Source organism: Stenella coeruleoalba, assembly GCF_951394435.1.
Source record: "Stenella coeruleoalba genome assembly, chromosome: 15".
Taxonomy (NCBI): domain Eukaryota; kingdom Metazoa; phylum Chordata; class Mammalia; order Artiodactyla; family Delphinidae; genus Stenella; species Stenella coeruleoalba.
Window position 1 is genome coordinate 49048758 of NC_137161.1, and position 16472 is coordinate 49065229.

General features: G+C 62.0%; 1 protein-coding gene across 6 annotated transcripts; it reads right to left on the reverse strand.

Moving 5' to 3' along the window:
- Positions 1 to 284: 284 nt before the first annotated feature.
- Positions 285 to 16469, reverse strand: RHBDF1 (rhomboid 5 homolog 1). 6 transcript variants are annotated; one of them, XM_079899106.1, is made up of 19 exons: positions 16187 to 16289; positions 7693 to 7833; positions 7493 to 7623; positions 7121 to 7225; positions 6330 to 6543; positions 5683 to 5892; positions 5487 to 5609; positions 5257 to 5414; positions 4513 to 4770; positions 4302 to 4413; positions 4115 to 4189; positions 3873 to 4034; positions 2700 to 2800; positions 2476 to 2539; positions 1998 to 2092; positions 1707 to 1782; positions 1534 to 1634; positions 1273 to 1426; positions 285 to 1069 (listed from the first exon to the last, which is right to left on the reverse strand). In XM_079899106.1, the coding sequence occupies exons 2-19, from the start codon at positions 7807 to 7809 to the stop codon at positions 650 to 652; spliced, it is 2676 nt and encodes an 891-aa protein (XP_079755232.1). In that variant the 5' UTR covers positions 7810 to 7833; positions 16187 to 16289; the 3' UTR covers positions 285 to 649. The 6 variants fall into 6 exon arrangements, with proteins under 6 accessions (XP_079755232.1, XP_079755230.1, XP_079755229.1 ...); XM_079899104.1 differs by lacking the exon at positions 7121 to 7225 and having other exon boundaries at positions 7493 to 7548; positions 16187 to 16469; XM_079899103.1 differs by lacking the exon at positions 7121 to 7225 and having other exon boundaries at positions 16187 to 16469.
- Positions 16470 to 16472: the final 3 nt, after the last annotated feature.

The following is a 16472-nucleotide window of genomic DNA, read 5'->3' on the forward strand; positions in this document are numbered from 1 at the left end:
TCTGCTTGTGGGGAAACAAAGGCCTGTGTCTGAGCCCAGCCATGGACAGGGCCTCCAGCTTCAGCCTAAGGGCTCACCTACAGCAGTGCCTTCACCAGCTCCTGGAAAGGGTGGTGGCTCGGGGCTGGAATTGGAGCTGCCAGCTGGGCAGGGAGGGCTGGGGTGGGGCACCTCTCAGTGTGGATGGGGAAGTGTGACTGCATTCATAGGTCCTTGTCCCTTTGTCGCCTACCAGTCCTTCTATAGAACGGGGACAGGGTGTGTGCACTTGGCTGAGGACTTCCCTGGGAGGCGTACGTGACACTGAGTTCCCTGTTCTGGGGACTTGTGAGTGGGAGGCCTGGGCACTGAAGGACCTCCCTCCACAGCCTCCAGCCAGAACCCGGAAAGGAGGAGGCAGCTCTGGTCAAGTTAGTGGCAGCTAAAACGCTCCCGGTCCATTTATTGGCCACATGAGGTGGTCGTCGAGAGGCTAGTTAGAAGGCAACCTCGGGAACTACTGTGATAAATGCCCGGAAGTACAAGGGGTTCAACAGCAGTGAACACGGCACAAGGGGTCTGTGCAAGGGGAGCAGGGCTCGCAGGCGGAGTCCCGAGCCTCAGGCCTGGCCCCGGCCCACAGGGCACACGGCCCCAGCACCCCACCAGCTCAGTGGAGCTGAGCGTCCAGCTCGTACTTCTCACAGAACTTGTCAGTGAAGGGGATGCAGGTGAGGAACTCGCACCACTCACAGCGCACAGGGTAGAAGTAGAAGAGGACCACCAGGCCAGCCAGGAGGCCCAGGAAGACCACCTGAAAGATGATGATCTGACAGCGCTTGCGGTACAGGTCAAACTTGCCAAAGCTGATGTAGGGCAAGAAGGCAAAGGAGAGGAAGAGCCCGCTGACGAAGCCCGAGATGTGGGCGAAGTTGTCGATCCAGGGCAGCAGCCCGAAGGTGAACAGGAAGAGCACCACAGCCAGCAGCTTGAAGAAGGCACGCCAGGGCCGCGCCAGGACCTGCCAGCTCTGGAAGAGCTCCACGAAGAGGCAGGCCAGGATGCCGAACTGCGAGCCGGCGGGGCCCACCTGGGGGCGTGTGGGTGCCTGTGAGCCGGTGGGCCTGAGCGGGTCGCTCCGTCCCACCTCCCTCCGCCCAGAGTGTATCGGGACAGGAGCCAAGTGGAGCTGCTCCCAGGCGGGGCACTGTAGGAACTAGACTCTGTGGTGGAACCAGTTCATGCTGGGCAGCAGGTGCACGTAGGAGGGCCCCACCCTGGGGGCAGCCTTACCTCTGCCCGGTATGGCAGGAAAATGGCACTGGCCAGGTTACCAGTGATGCCACTCAGCAGGTAGATGATGGCTATGCGGTGCCAGCCTGCCAGCTTCTCCAGGTCCCGCAGGACAGTCATCTGGAAGCAGACAGACACCAGGCAGTGCAGGATCCTGTGGGGAGGGGGGGCATTCAGCGGGGAAGGCTCACCAGCTACTCCTGGGGTCCCTGGGACCACCCACTCCACCCAACCCCGCTCAGCCCACATGGTGTCACTTGCCCAGCGTGCAAGAATAGGGACAGCCACAGGCGGTAGAACTGGTCGGGCACCTCGGGGTTGAGGAAGGGCAACAGGCCACACACGTCGTCCATGCAGTGCACCTGTGCAGAGTGGCCTGTCAGCACCCGCCGTGGTTGCGGGGACGGGGAGGGACCCTTACCCCGGAGGCCTACCTGAGAGCAGAGTGTGGCCTCCTCGTGGAAGTAGCCCCTCATGAAGTCACAGTACTCCCGGGAGGTGATCTCACACCTGGAAGGTCAGGCCAGAGTTGGGAGGGCTTCCAGGCCCAGGTTTCAGCCCCACTTGCCCACCTTTGTTGGCCCTGGATAGGCCTAGCCCCTTCCTCACCCCATGCCCCTTGGTATCTTGAGTTATTTGGGGACTGGGGAGGGGAAGAGGGCATAGCCCCAGGGCAACACTTTGTGCCCAGGACCAGCTGCACATGCCCACACAGGCAGCCCTACCTGCCCTTGGTGCCAATGCAGCAGGGCCGGCCTGTGATGACACAGTCCATGTGCGGGTGGTTGGTGTAGTTCCCAGCGCTGTTTTTGGTGCAGATCTGTGTCACAAACGGGGGTGAGTTGGGTCAGGGTCTCCCCTAACCTTGGGCCCCACGCTATGCTTGGTTGGGGCAAAGATGGACAGGCTCCTAGGATGGGACATAGGCTTCCTTTGACTTCAAGCAGGTACTACACCCTAAGCCTCAGTTTGACCATCTGTCAAATTGGAATAATGTCATTTGACCTCCCAAGGCTCCACGTGGTTCTGCTCAGAGAGGTAGGCTGTGGTGGATGGACAGGCTGGCTAACAGCCAGGGCAAAGCATCTGGAAGCACAGGGTGGTCCCCCAACGGGGACCTCTGGCATCGCTGATAGATGAGGTGTGGATTCCTCCCCCACACGATAAGGGTGACTCCCAAACAACCCCTCCACCCCGGCTCACCGGCCACTTGGTGATGTCATCTGGCCACTCATGGGGGTCCTCGGAGGAAGGCTCATCACACACCCTGCACGAGCCCAGGATGTGGTCAGTCCTTGCTTTGTGCCCTTGGCTTAGCCCCCTCCTGCCCGACTGGACAACAAGGAGAGCCATTGTACCTCTCTCCACCCGCACTCCCAAGGGAGACGTGGACAAAGGAAAGTAAGGGAGGGGCCAGCAGGACTGACCTGGGGTCCTGGTGACAGACAGAGCCAAAGTGCCTCTTGTGGTCAGCAAGGTCTGGGGCGCTGGGATGGAAGGGCCACTTCACCCACACTGCCAGCGTGGACTGTGGGAGGACACGGGCTCAGCCCTGGTCAGAGCCCACGTCCCGGTACAGTTCCCAGACGGGAGGAATCAGAAGCACTGATTCTGAGCTCTTCCCTCTGGCTCTACACCCCCACCGCTCTGATCTTAAAGTCTGGAAATTGCTCGCGTGTTGGGAGATGGTTATAAGGAATTCAACAGCATAGTTCCTATTAGCTTAAAAATAGAAACCACCAGCGTCCAAAATCAGAGAACTGGTACAAACTGCGGCACCTCCAAATAAGATGATAAAAACGTGGATAAAGTTTTTAAAATTCAGGGACTTCCCTGGTGGTCCAGTGGTAATGAATCTGCCTTCCAATGCAGGGGACACGGGTTCGATCCCTGGTCGGGGAACTGGGATCCCACATGCCGCGGGGCAACTGAGCCCTCGCGCCACAACTACTGAGCTCGTGCTCCTCAATGAGAGCCCGCGTGCCACAAACTACAGAGCCCACGCACTCTGGAGCCCGCGCACCACAACTGGAGAAGAGAAAAAACCCACATGCCACAACTAGAGAGAAGCCCACTTGCCACAACAAAGATCCCGCCTGCCGCAAATAAGACCCGATGCAGCCAAAAAAGTATTCAAAAAAAAATTTTTTTTTAATTTAGTGGGAAAAGGCAATACCATTTATAGAAACTTAAGACACGTGCACAAAAAACAAGATGGACACGTGTGGAAAGAGCACACCCAAATTAAGGACACATGCGTAATTCCCTGGCGGTCCAGTTAGGACTTGGCGCTTTCAATGCCGGGCCTGGGTTTGATCCCTGGCCGGGGAACTAGGATCCCACAAGCCTTGCAGCGCGGTCATTAAAAAAAAAAGAAAAAAAGAAAAAATTAAGGACACAGGGTCTACAGGGTGAGCGGCATGAGATGGAAGAGGTGCGGGAAAAAAGGAAAATGTTATGCAAGGGGCCTGGCACAGACGGACGGCATCATGTGCTGAGAACTAGGGGTTTAGGATAACCAGCTGGCTCTGAAGTCCCAAGGTAACCACAAACACAAGGTGCAGACAAGGGTGCGAGCTGAGCTGCGGGCAGGCACTCACCGAGCACTCCTCTTCTGAGGTCTGCACGCAGCCAGACCGGTCGTTGCGCACACAGCAGGCCGAGTGCTTCTCACGCTCGCGCGCAGCGTGGATGAAACTATGTACCTGCGGATCCTGGCGCATGCAGGGCGAGAACTTGGCACCCAGGTGAATGAGAGCCTCCTGCAGGAAAGAGGATGTGCAGCTGCGGCCGGGCCCTCGGCCAGCCCAGGGGCCCCGCCCCCCCCAGGCCCCACCCTCACCGAGCTGGGCCCGATCCAGAAGTTCTCCTGCTGAACGTACTTGACATTCTCATAGACCCCTCGGTTGCGCAGCACCTGGAAGTTTGGGGAGAAAGATCAGACGGAGCTCAGCCGAGCCCTCTCCTCCCAGAATGGGTGGGAGGGAGCCCAGAGCCCAGGGCTCGCCAGGGAAGGCGCCGAGGCTCACCGAGTCTACGGTCTCGTGCTGTGAGAAGCCTACGGGCGCCACGCCATAGATGCAAACGGCTAGAATGGTGACGAGCGAGTGCACGAAGGTGAGCCAGTAGGTGAAGAAGGGCCTGCGGGGCAAAGCGTCAGCAGAGGCGGCATCCCCAACCCGGAGCCCCACGCCCACCTGGAGCCTTGCCTCCCCGAAGCCGCATCCCCTCCACGCCTACCTGTGGTCGTCCATGTCTTCAATCTGGCGTTTGACATAGCTGTCGATTCGCTTGCGGTAAGTGCGGTTGGTTAGCCGGCCCACCATGCCCAGCCCATACGGCCGCTTCTCCCTGGCGAAGAACTTGCGCACCGGCATCGCGATGCGCTGGCCCCGCCGCTGACCCGCGGCGCTCACCACCTCCTGCCGCAGCCGCACCTTGGGCTGCGGGGCCGCTGCACCGCCCTCCTTCTGCTTGCGCCAGCCACGTTCCAGGGGCCTGGGGGAAGGGGTGCCGTCACTCCCAGCCCCAGACCTCCCACCTGCCGCAGTCCATCCCCGGCGGGACATGGGCGACACTCCGTGTCTGTCTTGCTCCCCACTATGTGACAGGCTGATGTCAGCCCACACCTCACCAGTAAAAGCATGATCCCCGGCTGCTCCTGGCATGGCAGGGAGGTGGGTTCGGACCTACATGAGGTTCCCTGGCTAATCTGCAAGTGTTAACTACGTCACCTCCTCCTTCCCCCGAGATTCTCTCCAGCCTGTGGGCTCTGGGACTGAGATCCTCTTCCAGGTGTGGGCAGTCCAGACTCGAATGGTGCCCACCCCTGGGTCCCCCAAACACAGTTGCCAAGCTGGGCTCCCAGTCCACAAGATGACCTCCTCCCGGGGCCCTCTAGGGTCGTGCCTTTGGGGCCAGCTGCTCCTGAGAGCCGCAGGACCTGCCCCCCGGCCCCCTCGGAGCCCGCCAGGAAGCACTCACAACATCAGGTGGCTGCGCTCCAGCTCGCTGCGGTCCAGGGCCCCACCCGTGAGGTCCGCCTGCTCTGGGGCTCTCTCCCAGTCCTTAAGCGCTGCCTCCGATGGGGACTCGAACACCTCATCTGGGTATGTGGACAGCTCCTCGTGGAGGACACCTTCCTGAGCAAACACGCGTGGTCAGTGTGGGAAGCATAGGCACAGGGGTCATGGGTGATGGTGCCAGGCTCTTACCCGGGCAAAGAAGGATGTGTCCAGCTCGTCGGGGAAGTCAGCCGTGTCTTCCTCCAGGAAGCTGGCAGGAGTGAAGCTTCGGCGCTGGACCCGGCGCAGTGTGCCATCCCTAACCGAGCGGCCCTGCCAGCGAGGGGGTGAGGACGCAGCGTGGTACTGGCTCAGCCCCCGCCCCCACCCCGGCCCCCGCACCCACCTTCACCAGCGCAGCGGCTGCCCGGAAGCTCATCTTGGCCACCGACTCGCGCTTGCGCCGCCGCGGGAGCCGGTTGAAACCCGAACGGGAGCTGGAGAAGGAGCAGAGGGAGGCGGCACCCGGCGTGACCGGCGTGTGCGGGGCACTCAGGCCATCGGCGGCATCATCCGCCAAGCGGAAGGCCCGGCCCCGGGCCAGGGGGTCTATGATCTGGAGGAGGGGAGGAGATGCAGGAGTCGGGGGCTGGGTCATAGCCAAGGGGGCTCCTCCCCCACCCGGCCCCGCCATGGAGAACACAGCTGCTGCTCGTCCCGCTGCCCAGAGGCTCCCTGGACAGCTGAGTGGGTACCACCCCACCCCACTGCACCAGAGGGGTCCCGTTCTCCGCCTGTATTTCCTTTACGCTGCTGTTCATCCTGGGATGCTCTCCCACCCAGAGGCTGGCCTGTGGTACAATCCCAGGACTTGTCCTCTCCCCCAAGCCCCGCTTCCCAGAGAGTATCTTAGGTGCCTTTACGGGACCATCTGACCACCCGCCCAGACCGTGAGCTCCAAGCAACCTCTGTGCTTAGACTGGCTGTGTCCCCAGCCCCAGCTCAGGGCAGCAGAGTGAGGGAACTGTGGGAGGCAGCAGCGGGAGGGCATACCTTCTGCATGCCCAGCTGGCATGGCCCCACGTACAGAGGAGGGGGCGTCTCAGTGCTGGTCAGCGACACGTTGTCCTGGCTGGGCAGGTCTAGCTCCCGGATGACCTGGGGCTTCAGCTTCCCGTAGCGCTGGCTGCAGTGACGGATGCTCTTGCGCTGCCACTTCTGGGTGCTGTCACTGTCCTTGCTCACTCCAAACCAGTCAGCAGTGCCCCTGCCAGGGGAGGGACTCAGCAAGGGGAGGCCAGCTGTCCCCTCTCCCCAGCAGGGGCCTCAGAGGCACTCCACCTGGGCAGCATGCCCGCCCCAAGCCTCCGGACATTCCAGGGTCTGGGGTCCAGGTGGGCTGGGTCTGATTAAGAGGATAGGTGGGTTTCGGCCCTGGCCACCCGCTAAACAATTAGCCAGCTCCAAGCTGCCACCAGCACCAGAGATGGCAGGCCTTGGTGAAATAGGTGAGTATTTCACACAGGCCCTCACTCCATCCCTGAGACGGGCATTTGTGGGGAGACACTGAGTCTGGAGACAGAGGTCAGAGTTCAGCCCTTAGCTCAGCCAGAGAAAGCGTGGCCCTGGGCAGCAGCTTGACCTTGGACACCACAGAAGTCAGGCAGGGGGCGCCGCACACCCAGGCAGGCTGCCCATAGTCCTTGGACATGCAAGCAAAAACACTGCCAGCACCTGCCGTCAGGAGCCCCCGGGGAACACCAACCACGCTGGCAGCTCCCGAGAGGTCACAAGCCATGCACACGCCAGCTGACGCCAACACACTCATGCCCTGCCCAAGGTACCTGAGCAGGGACCAAGAGAGAGACGAGCGCTGTGTGAGGGCCCTGCGGGCAGCAGGGGCACCCAACAGGGGCAGAGTGTGGACACGCCCAAAGCGCACCTGTCGGCTGTTCAGGGGGGACCAGAGCATTGGGTGGGGGGGGCGGGCGAGAGAGAGAGGAGAGAGCAAGTTCTGGGGGGAGCAGAGAAAGGCAGTAGGTGACAGCAGTCAGTCCCCAGAGCAGGAGGAGGACAGGGTGATGAGGGGACGGGATGGAGGAGAAAGCCCTTGCCCCACTTCCAGCCCCAGTGCCCGAAGGGGACCCTGTGTGCCTGCTTCTGTCCCACCGGCCCAGCCCCCAACCTGCCGCGGAGCAGCCGGGACAGCGAAGTACCTGCGGATGGTCTGTGTGATGGACATCTGGCGCTGCAGCGCCGGCCGCCGGGGCTCCTGGTGGGGTGAGGGGACGCGGGTGGGCTCGGCCGGCATGCTCACACTCCGCAGGAACGCCTGGCGTCTCAGGGGCTGGGCAACGGGGACCCAGTGAGGCGGCTGGATGGGCTGCACCTGCAGCCCCCGCTGGCCAGGGCCTACCTGCAGGAAGCTGGACTCCTCTGCTGCCGGGGGCACCACGGCCGGGATATCCAGCTTCAGCCACGGCGGCTTCTTGCGCTGCAGGCTGCTGGTGCTGTCCCTGCGGGCCTCACCCATGGTTCCAGGCAGAGCTAGGGGGGCCTAGGGGGCGTGGTGTGTTATTCAATAACAGCGCTGACAGGCACTTCCCTGGCATCCCAGTGGTTAGGACTCCACACTTTCACTGCCGGGGGCCCGGGTTCAATCCCTGGTCGGGGAACTAAGATGCTGCAAGCTGCATGGCGCAGCCAAAAAACAGCACTGGCAGATCTCTGAGGGTCCACGGGGCCCAGACACAGGAGGAGGGAGAAGGAGGGACAGCCCAACAGGCGTGGGCACGGCTCCGCTGCCAGAGTCCCAGCATGGGCTCAGCACCCACGCGCTTGGTTCCTGCCTCTGTCGTCCCGAAAGACACGGCTAGGCACACACTAGGTCCTCAAACAACATGCATTCCTGTGACGAATAGCTGAGGACCTACTATGAGCCACTCCTAGGTGCTTGGGACATGTTGGTGGAGAAGCAGGGAAACCGAAACAGACAAAATCCCTGCACTCCTCAAGCTTAGAGTCCAGACAAACAATAAGCTCACGTGTAGATACACTGTGCTAAAGGCTGCAACGTGTGACAGGGATAAAACAGCACATTAGGACTTTCCTGGTGGTGCAGTGGTTAAGAATCCGCCTGCCAATGCAGGGGACATGGGTTCGATCCCTGGTCCAGGAAGATCCCACATGCCACAGAGCAACTAAGCCCGTGCACCACAACTACTGAGCCTGCGTGCCACAACTACGGAAGCCCACACACCTAGAGCCCATGCTCCGCAATGAGAGAAGCCACCGCAATGAGAGGCCCGCGCACAACGAAGAGTAGCCCCTGCTCTCTGCAACCAGAGACAGCCCGCGTGCAGCAATGAAGACCCAACGCAGCCAAAAATAAGTAAAATTTTTTTAAAAGTTAATTAAAAGATAAAGCAAAAACCAGCACATTACAGTCGTCAGAGGAGCGATGCCTCTCTGTGCAGTGACGTCTGAGCAAAGGCTTTCGAGTTGATCTAGTGAGCAAGGTTAGGTGGCAGGGTGTTCCCCACACTGGCAATGGCCAGTGCAGAGGTATGAATAAGCACGAGGGCAGAGGCAAGCCTAGGGGCTGGCCCGGTCTGTACACGGGGCAAATCTCAAGCCTATTGGACACAGACCTCAGCTTCTTAACCACCATGACAGCTGCTCCAGAGACAGAGGGCTCACTATGCCCACGACAGGGTGCATGGTCCCTCCATCTCTCAGATGAGGGACCACCTGGCTTCCCAGGGGCCAAGGGCTCCTATAGCCAAGGGACCTCCTGGAAACTACCTGGTGAAAAGGCCGCTGTGACCACAAGGGGGCGCCACAGGCCCAGAAACAGCAGCAAAGCCCCACAGTGCTCCGAGACGCCTTGCTCTGTGCCACCTTAAGCATCTGAGACCCCTGTCCCACATTACCTGGGCACAGGGGGAGGGCCCAGGGCCCAGAGCAGAGAGGCCAGGGCTTGATTTGGGCCACCCCAGCCTGGCCACGTGACCGGGAGGCAGTGGCCACATAAGCATGGCTCCTTGGCACTTAATTCTTCCTTTACGAAATGGCAGTTTCAGGGCGTATCTGCTTCCCTGGCCCCAGAGAAGGATCACAGGGCCTGGAAACAGGATATCCAAGACTAGAAGGGTTCCTAGAACTACGGGGGCAAGGATAGCAGGGGCGTGGTGGAGACTCCAAAATTCCGCAGCCTCTCAGAGCTCCAGACCCTGAAGATTCTGACCTGCGGGGTCTGTGACCCATCCACTGAGGCCGCTAGAAACAGCTTCTACTTCGGAGCCTCCCTCTCAACTGCCTGGAGAGATACAGAGAAAATACTTTACAAACAGGGAAACTGAGGCCTAGAAAGAGAGGCCTGTCTTGCCCAAGGCCACATATTCAGGCGGCACAACTAAGGACACAGTTGCTACTGGCCCTTTACAGATCAGGGAAGGTCCAGGGGTCCAGAACCCTGCTCAGAGCCACCATCACCCCCAGCTCTCTATGGACCTGGGAACGGCCAAGGATGTTGCTCATCCCGCCCCCCCCCACCCCCCACCCCCGGCCCCATGACACAGACGCGCGATGGCACAGAACACTGCTATGCTGCTCACAAAACACGGAGAGCCCAGGATGCTGCTCCCAGCTCCTAGCGGCCCTCTGCCACCCAGGGGTAGGCCCAGGACAACACTCACAGCTTCTATTGGCCCTATGACAATCGGGGACCGGCCCGGGACCCAGCACACAGGTCCTACTGGCCCTATATTGACTGGAGACCAGGCCAGGATGCAGCTGGCAGCGCCTACTGGCCCTGTACCAAATGGGGCTGAGCCTGAACACTAATCACGGTTCCCACTGGCCCTACCCCAACCAGGAACAGGCCTGGAGGGAGGCAGTCCGGGGATGCCTTCTGACTCTTGGCCCATCCCTCACGTTCCAGGAGTCTTTCCATCACAACATAGCTCCCAGGGCCAAGCCTCTCTCCCCTGCCCTCACCTGCTCTGGTCTCAGGAAAAGGGCTGAGGGCAGCATTTGTTCCCACATCTCTGGAAATCCCTTCCTGGCCCCGCCTACACTGAGCCCCACAAGCTGCGGTCAGATGGAGGGTCCCTGGAGGGGATGGAGGCAGCGTCTGACATGAGGGCATCCTGACTGAGAACTGGGTCCCTCTGGAACCAGCACTCGGCATCCAACTCGCACCACAACCCAGCCCAGCCCTGCACGGCTGTGGCTGACCAGGCCACAGGTCAGCACCCTGGGAGGGCAGCGTCTTCCTTGTCATCCGCCAGCCGCCCCTTCACAGACCAAGGTGATTGTAAGCTCTCCCTGCTGGTAAGGAAATGACTGGGCAGGACAGCTCCAGGTCTCAAGCACTAATGGTGGAACCTCAGACGGTGTTAGGCTTATCGAGAAGGCAGAAGGTGCTGAGAGGCGCGTCCAGAACCTGCAGGGCTGGGACAGCACCCTGGGTGCACCCTCTGAGCCACGGCGGGCCGGGCCTGCCAGGTGGAGATCCGGGCGATCGGACTCCTCAGATGGTGCTGTGCCCATGCGGCCTTGTTGGGAAGGGGCCAGACAGGATGGGGACCCCCTTAGCATTTCAGATGGGGGAGGCTATGGTACCTTAAGTCTGCCCCTGCCACCCGAGCACCCCATGCCTCACAGAGTTTCATACGCTCCTGGTAAAGCTATTGTGAGGTCTAGAGAGGCCAAGTGTGGACCTGGGATCACTGCTGGTACCCGGCAGGCTGGGTGCCAGGGACGAGCCCCTACAGGAGCCTGCGCACGCCCAGCACCTCTAGGTGACAGAAGCTGGTTCTCCACTCAGGAGTGCCGGAACCGTTGCCAGCTGACTGGCTCAGCGCCACACACACACTTGCGACCCTCCCTGGCTCCCACTGTGCTCCCACAGCCTCTCCTCACACCTGGCTCTCCCAGTACACGCATTCTGCCCACGTGTTCAAGGATCCCCCGCCTCAGTCAGGCGGCCCCTCCCTGACAGGCCCTGGATTCCCTTGGCACAGTCGGGAGCACACCCACGTGTGTGCGGTCCGGTCCTGTCATGCCGGGTCCACAGTGCCTAGGACAGGGCTGCTCCAGAGCCACTGCTGAATGATCACTGTCATTTCAGAGCACGAGCTAGCAGGGGCCAGTCCCCATGAAGTGGGGTGACGGCAAATTCCCAAAGATGCCCCTTCACTTGGCTCTGGGAGGAGGAGCTACCACATGACCGGTGGGAACAGAAACAGCACAAGCGAGGAGGTGGGAAGCGGGTGGTGAGCACACACAGGAGCCAGATGCCCCCCCAACCCCCGCTGGCCTGGGCCCACCAGACACAGGAGCCGCTCACCTCACGAGGGAGGCACCAGCTCCCTGCCTGGACATACAGACCTCCCGGTGGCCCTTACCCCACCAGATCCCTCCTGTGTCTGGGGCAGAGGCTGGAGGGTGCCCCATAACCCCCACAGCTCCCTGCCCTCAGTGCTATGGGTTCCCGGCCTGACCCACCCCTGTGTGCCCAATCCCCCAGCGCCCCTGCGGCAATCTGGGCATCAAGGGGGTGGGATTTACAAGCAGGGTCGGGGGTGGCTCCACAGTGGACCCTGAGGGTGTGGGGGAGGGTCGGGTCCAGACCGGACAAAGAGTCTGGGCTGGGAAGGGGCACAGCGCCCGCCCAGAGGAGACAGTGGCTCAGTGTCTGGGTCTCCCCCAGGCGCACAGTGGGCTCTTGTTCCTAGACGGTCCCTGAGGGGGAATCCCAACAGCATCTCTGCTCTGCTGCCCCTCAGTGCGGGGAGAGACCACAGCCCAGGGAGGGCCTGCCTGCCGTCTGAGTCACTCTGGTGACATTCGTGGCTGCCCACCCGGGGCCCAGACCCACCAGGAGACACCCAAACAGGCAACTAGAAGCGCAGTGGGGAGGCTGACGAAGCAAAAGCTAACTGTGAGGACGGAGCTCTGAGCAGCTCAGGAGTGTGTGGTGAGGCTGGAGGGGATGCAGAGGGAGGGCCCGCAGGGTACCGGGACCACCAGGGCTGCTTTAAGCGGGAGCGAGGGGAGGGGGAGCCGCTGCAGCCAGCAGGGTGGAGGGCTGTGGGGCAGCCCTGAGAAGCAGCCATGCCTGCTCTGGGGATGATGGGGGACCCTGGGCAGGGGTCCAGGGGGGTCCAGAAGCAGGAGCCAGTGCAGGCAGGCCGGTGTCGGGGAGCCTGGCCTGAGACACTGTGCACTGACCCAGCTCCCCTCTACCACCTGCAACCCTGAGATAGCCTGAATTTTCCCCTCTGAAAATCAGGGGCCACAGCAGTGCTGGGCACACAGTAGGTGCTCGAGAAGCAGCAGCTGAATCAAAAAAAAAACAGGCTGGACCTAAAACGAATATAATATTGTAAGTCATCTATCCTTCAACTAAAAAGAAACAAACAAACAAACAAACGAGCAGGCTGGTGATGCCTGCCGGCTGTGGGGAGCTCCCCAACGAGGGCCTGGGAGCGCGTTCAATCAGAGCACAAGGCGTGGGAGGACCCAGGCCACACCCTTTGGGGAGGCCCAGTTTGGGAAGGTGTAGCCAAGAGGCAGGAGGAGACCGGGGAGAAGTTCTGGCCCACCCAGGCCTGGACAGGCTGTGGCCGGGGTTAAGCTGGACCCTCTATTTCTGCACTTAGGCCTGCCCCACACACTTGAGGGACAACACAGACCAAGGGCAGCTGGAGGTCAAGCAAGCGGCCCGGCCCCAGGACCAGACCCACCAAGCCTGGGGCCTACCCTGCCCAGGGGACCACTGGCCACCCATGTCAGTTGGAGCAGTTGGGCCCACCCCAGGACACCTGCCCAGACGTGTGCCCAGCTCACCTGAGCATGGTCCCAGGATGCGCCAGCTCCTCTGACCTCCCCACGTGAACCCTGACCTCTGACCCTCAGTGTCCTGTCTGACCCCTAGTCTGATGCCCAGCCCCAGGTCTCCCTTGGGAGGGGGGAATCACCAGCTGTCTGGCAGCCTAGAATTCAGTCCTCCACTACGTGCTACCATGTGGCAAAGCGAAAGTGAGCTGGCTGCTCTGTGCCTCTTGACCTCACCATCAGTAACCGGCATCTTGTCGGGAATGATCCTGGCCAGGCCCCCACCCCTCCCAGAGACCCCTCCACTTTCCTGTGGAAGATATGAGGTTCAGAAGGGAGCAGGGCAGACCTGACACCTGGCCAATGGCTTGCTGGGTGCCCCGTGCTGTCCCCAGGAGGACACATCGGATCCCTGCCCCCCCAAGGCGCCCATCACCAGCTGTCACCCCAGATGATAGGAATGCAGGGATCCAAAAACAGAACCACAGGAGGCTCTCTGCACAGGAGGCCCTGAAGGTAACTGCCCTGGGAGGGTGGTGCAGGAAAGGGAGCGCTGGCCCTGTGGACTGGGCGCTGCCCAAAGCCTCAGCAGACTATGACCCAGAGGGTCACTGGCCACCAGAATTAAAGCCTACGACCCGGCTGGGTCTGGCAGGGTGGACGCACCCTGGGGTCGGGGTGCCCCAGGCTCAGAAAGGTCAGAGGACCCGTCCGTGCCACAGTGGAGTAGGGCAGGGGCTCAGCTATAGCTTCTGGGTGGGACAATCTGGGATCTAGCTGGACCTCGGGAGTTAGGTGCAAGCCTGTCTCAAGCTACACAGTGAAAAGACCCACATCCCAGCAACAGGCCTGGACAGAAGGCAGATGAGCAGCCTAGTCACCAGTCAGAGGCCCCACAAGTGCCCCTGACCAACCCCCACCCCCACACGAGCTCCCGGTGCCCACATACCCTCTGGCTTAGCAACCCTTCTCAGGACACGTCAGCTGCTGGATAGTATCTGTAAGGCCGCGGGAGGGGACACCAAGCCCCTGAAGTCGATTATCGGAGCAGAAATGGCTTCAGTCAGCAGAAGCCTGGCACACCTGCCTCAAACCTGATTCTGGCTAGCCCCACTGACCTGTCACCACCCCTGCAGGAGTCCTCTGTGCCCATCTTACAGATCAGGAAACTGAGGCTCAGAGAGGCCTGTCACCACCTGTGGTCACCAAGCCTCCAGGGGGGTTCAAAGCCTGGGGCCATGTCTGCCCAGGAGCTGGGGAGGTGGCCACAGCCCCCCAGGGGAGGGGCAGACCATCTGGGCTCCTCAGGCTGGGGAGGGCTAACAGGCCCCTCTGGGCCACCACTCCACCCCGCCTCCACCCAGAGCATCTCAGTTCAGGGAGGAAGGAGTCACCCTCAAACACACCTAACCCAGAAAACAGGCAGAAGCTAAGGAATCTGATCCTTGGGCTGAAAGTCGATCCTGCCACAGACACCGATGACATGGAGGGACTGGAGCTGGGGAGGTGCGGGCGGGGGGAGCCCCTCACATCTGGGGAGAGGAGCTACAGGAGGTGCCCTGAGCAGCAGCTTGAGTCTAGAGGCCCTGAGGGTGGGCCCAGGAAGGCAGGCGAGGCCTGGGTGACTCCCTCTGAACCAAGGGCTCCCCTAGAATTGGAGCTCCCAAGGGCAGTGGTTTGCCGGCCGGCCCACTAACGCTGGACGGGGGATGCTGTCACTGCAGTGCTCCAGCTCTGGTGCTCTCAGTCAGCTCCCTGTGCAATGGGCAGAGATTGCTTGGAGGGTTTGGGAAGCAGCCTGGGGCCTGGCACATACCATCCAGGGCCACTCAACTCTTATGCCCCACTAGTAGCCCCTGCTTTTCTCAAGGAAAAGGACCCAGAATAACCCCTGGTTGCAGGGGGCTCAGCCTCAGGGACCCCTTGGGCCCCCACCATCTGCTGGGTGGCCGAGCTTCCTCCCAGCCTCTGGGTGGGGGCTCAGGGGGCTAGGGCTGGCTCCACAGGGGTGGGGAGAACCCAGCATCTGGCTGGGCCAAACCTGAAAAGCCAGTTTCATCCTTGAATCTTCTCTGCCAGGAAGTCCCCAGGTGGGGGTGGGGGGGCCTTTCCCAGCACAGGGCTAGGGCCTCCAGACGCAGACCTCGCCCACCCAGAGAGACACACAGACGCACCACCCCAAACTGCACACACAGAAGAAGGAACTCTGCTCAGGACCGTCTGGCTCCCCTGCCCATTCCCCACCCAGCCCCACAGACATGCCCCCAGCAGGGCAGACAGCCAGGCCCTCCCCCAGTGCCCTGAGCACCTGGGGTCCAGCAATCTCCCCAGCCAAGAGCAGGCCTGCTTTGAGGCACCGTGTGGTGGCCACAGGCTCAGCCCTGGCCTGCTCCTCTTGGCCACTGAGCACAGGGTAGGGAAAGTGTCCGGCAGCCTCCAGTGTTTAGAGCCGGGGAGATTGGGTTGTGAAGCGGAAGGTGGGGTCACTCCCTCCTCGCACCGCCCACCGCCCCCCCTCCAGTTCCACAGCTACTGCTATTATTGCTGAAATTATTCCCATCCCCAGGGAACACGGCTGGGACAGGGATGATCCGGAGAAGTCCCACCCTCTGAGCTGGAGTTTCGACTTGGAGACACCACCCACTGGTGGTGGCCGGGAAGGAAAGCGTAAGGGGGGGAGGGTACAGCTCAGAGGCGCCTGGGGACACCCCCGGACTCCGAGCCCTCCCGCTCCCGGGACCCTCAGCTGTCGGGCGGGGGATGGAGCCGAGATGTCCGGCCGGGTCAGGCCGCCGGGACGCGCTAATCCGGCCACGGGCTATTTTTGCGGCGCGCCGGGTTAGGAATCCGGGGCTGGGCCGCCTCCTCGGGCGGCTCGGGAAACTCCGGGAAGGAAAGTCCGGCCGCCTCGGGCGGAGAGTCGCCCGAAGCCGGGACGCAGCCAGACTCCGGCCGCTCCGAGCGGCTTCGGCCGTGGAGGGGTGGGGACGGGCCCCGCGCGCGGCGGACGCAGCCCCGGAACCCACCCGGCCCGCGCCCCGCGCCCCCAGCCCCGCGCGCTCACTCACCGCCGCCGCCGGCACCGGGGCCTCGGGGGTCCTGAGGGCTTCGGGGAGGGGCTGCCGCCGCCGGCCCGAGGGCACCCGCGCCGAGTCCCCGCCCGCCCGCCCGGGAATGCCATGGAGCGAGGGGCGTGCGCGCCGGGGGCGGGCCCGGCCGGAGGGGGCGGCCGCGCTGACTCAAGGCTCAGGAATGCGCGCGGCCCGCCCGGCCCGAGTCACCTCCTCCGGGAGGGCGGCGGGGACACCTGCGGCTGGGGGGTCGAAAGCGCCTTGGTCGGGGAGGGAGGACCTG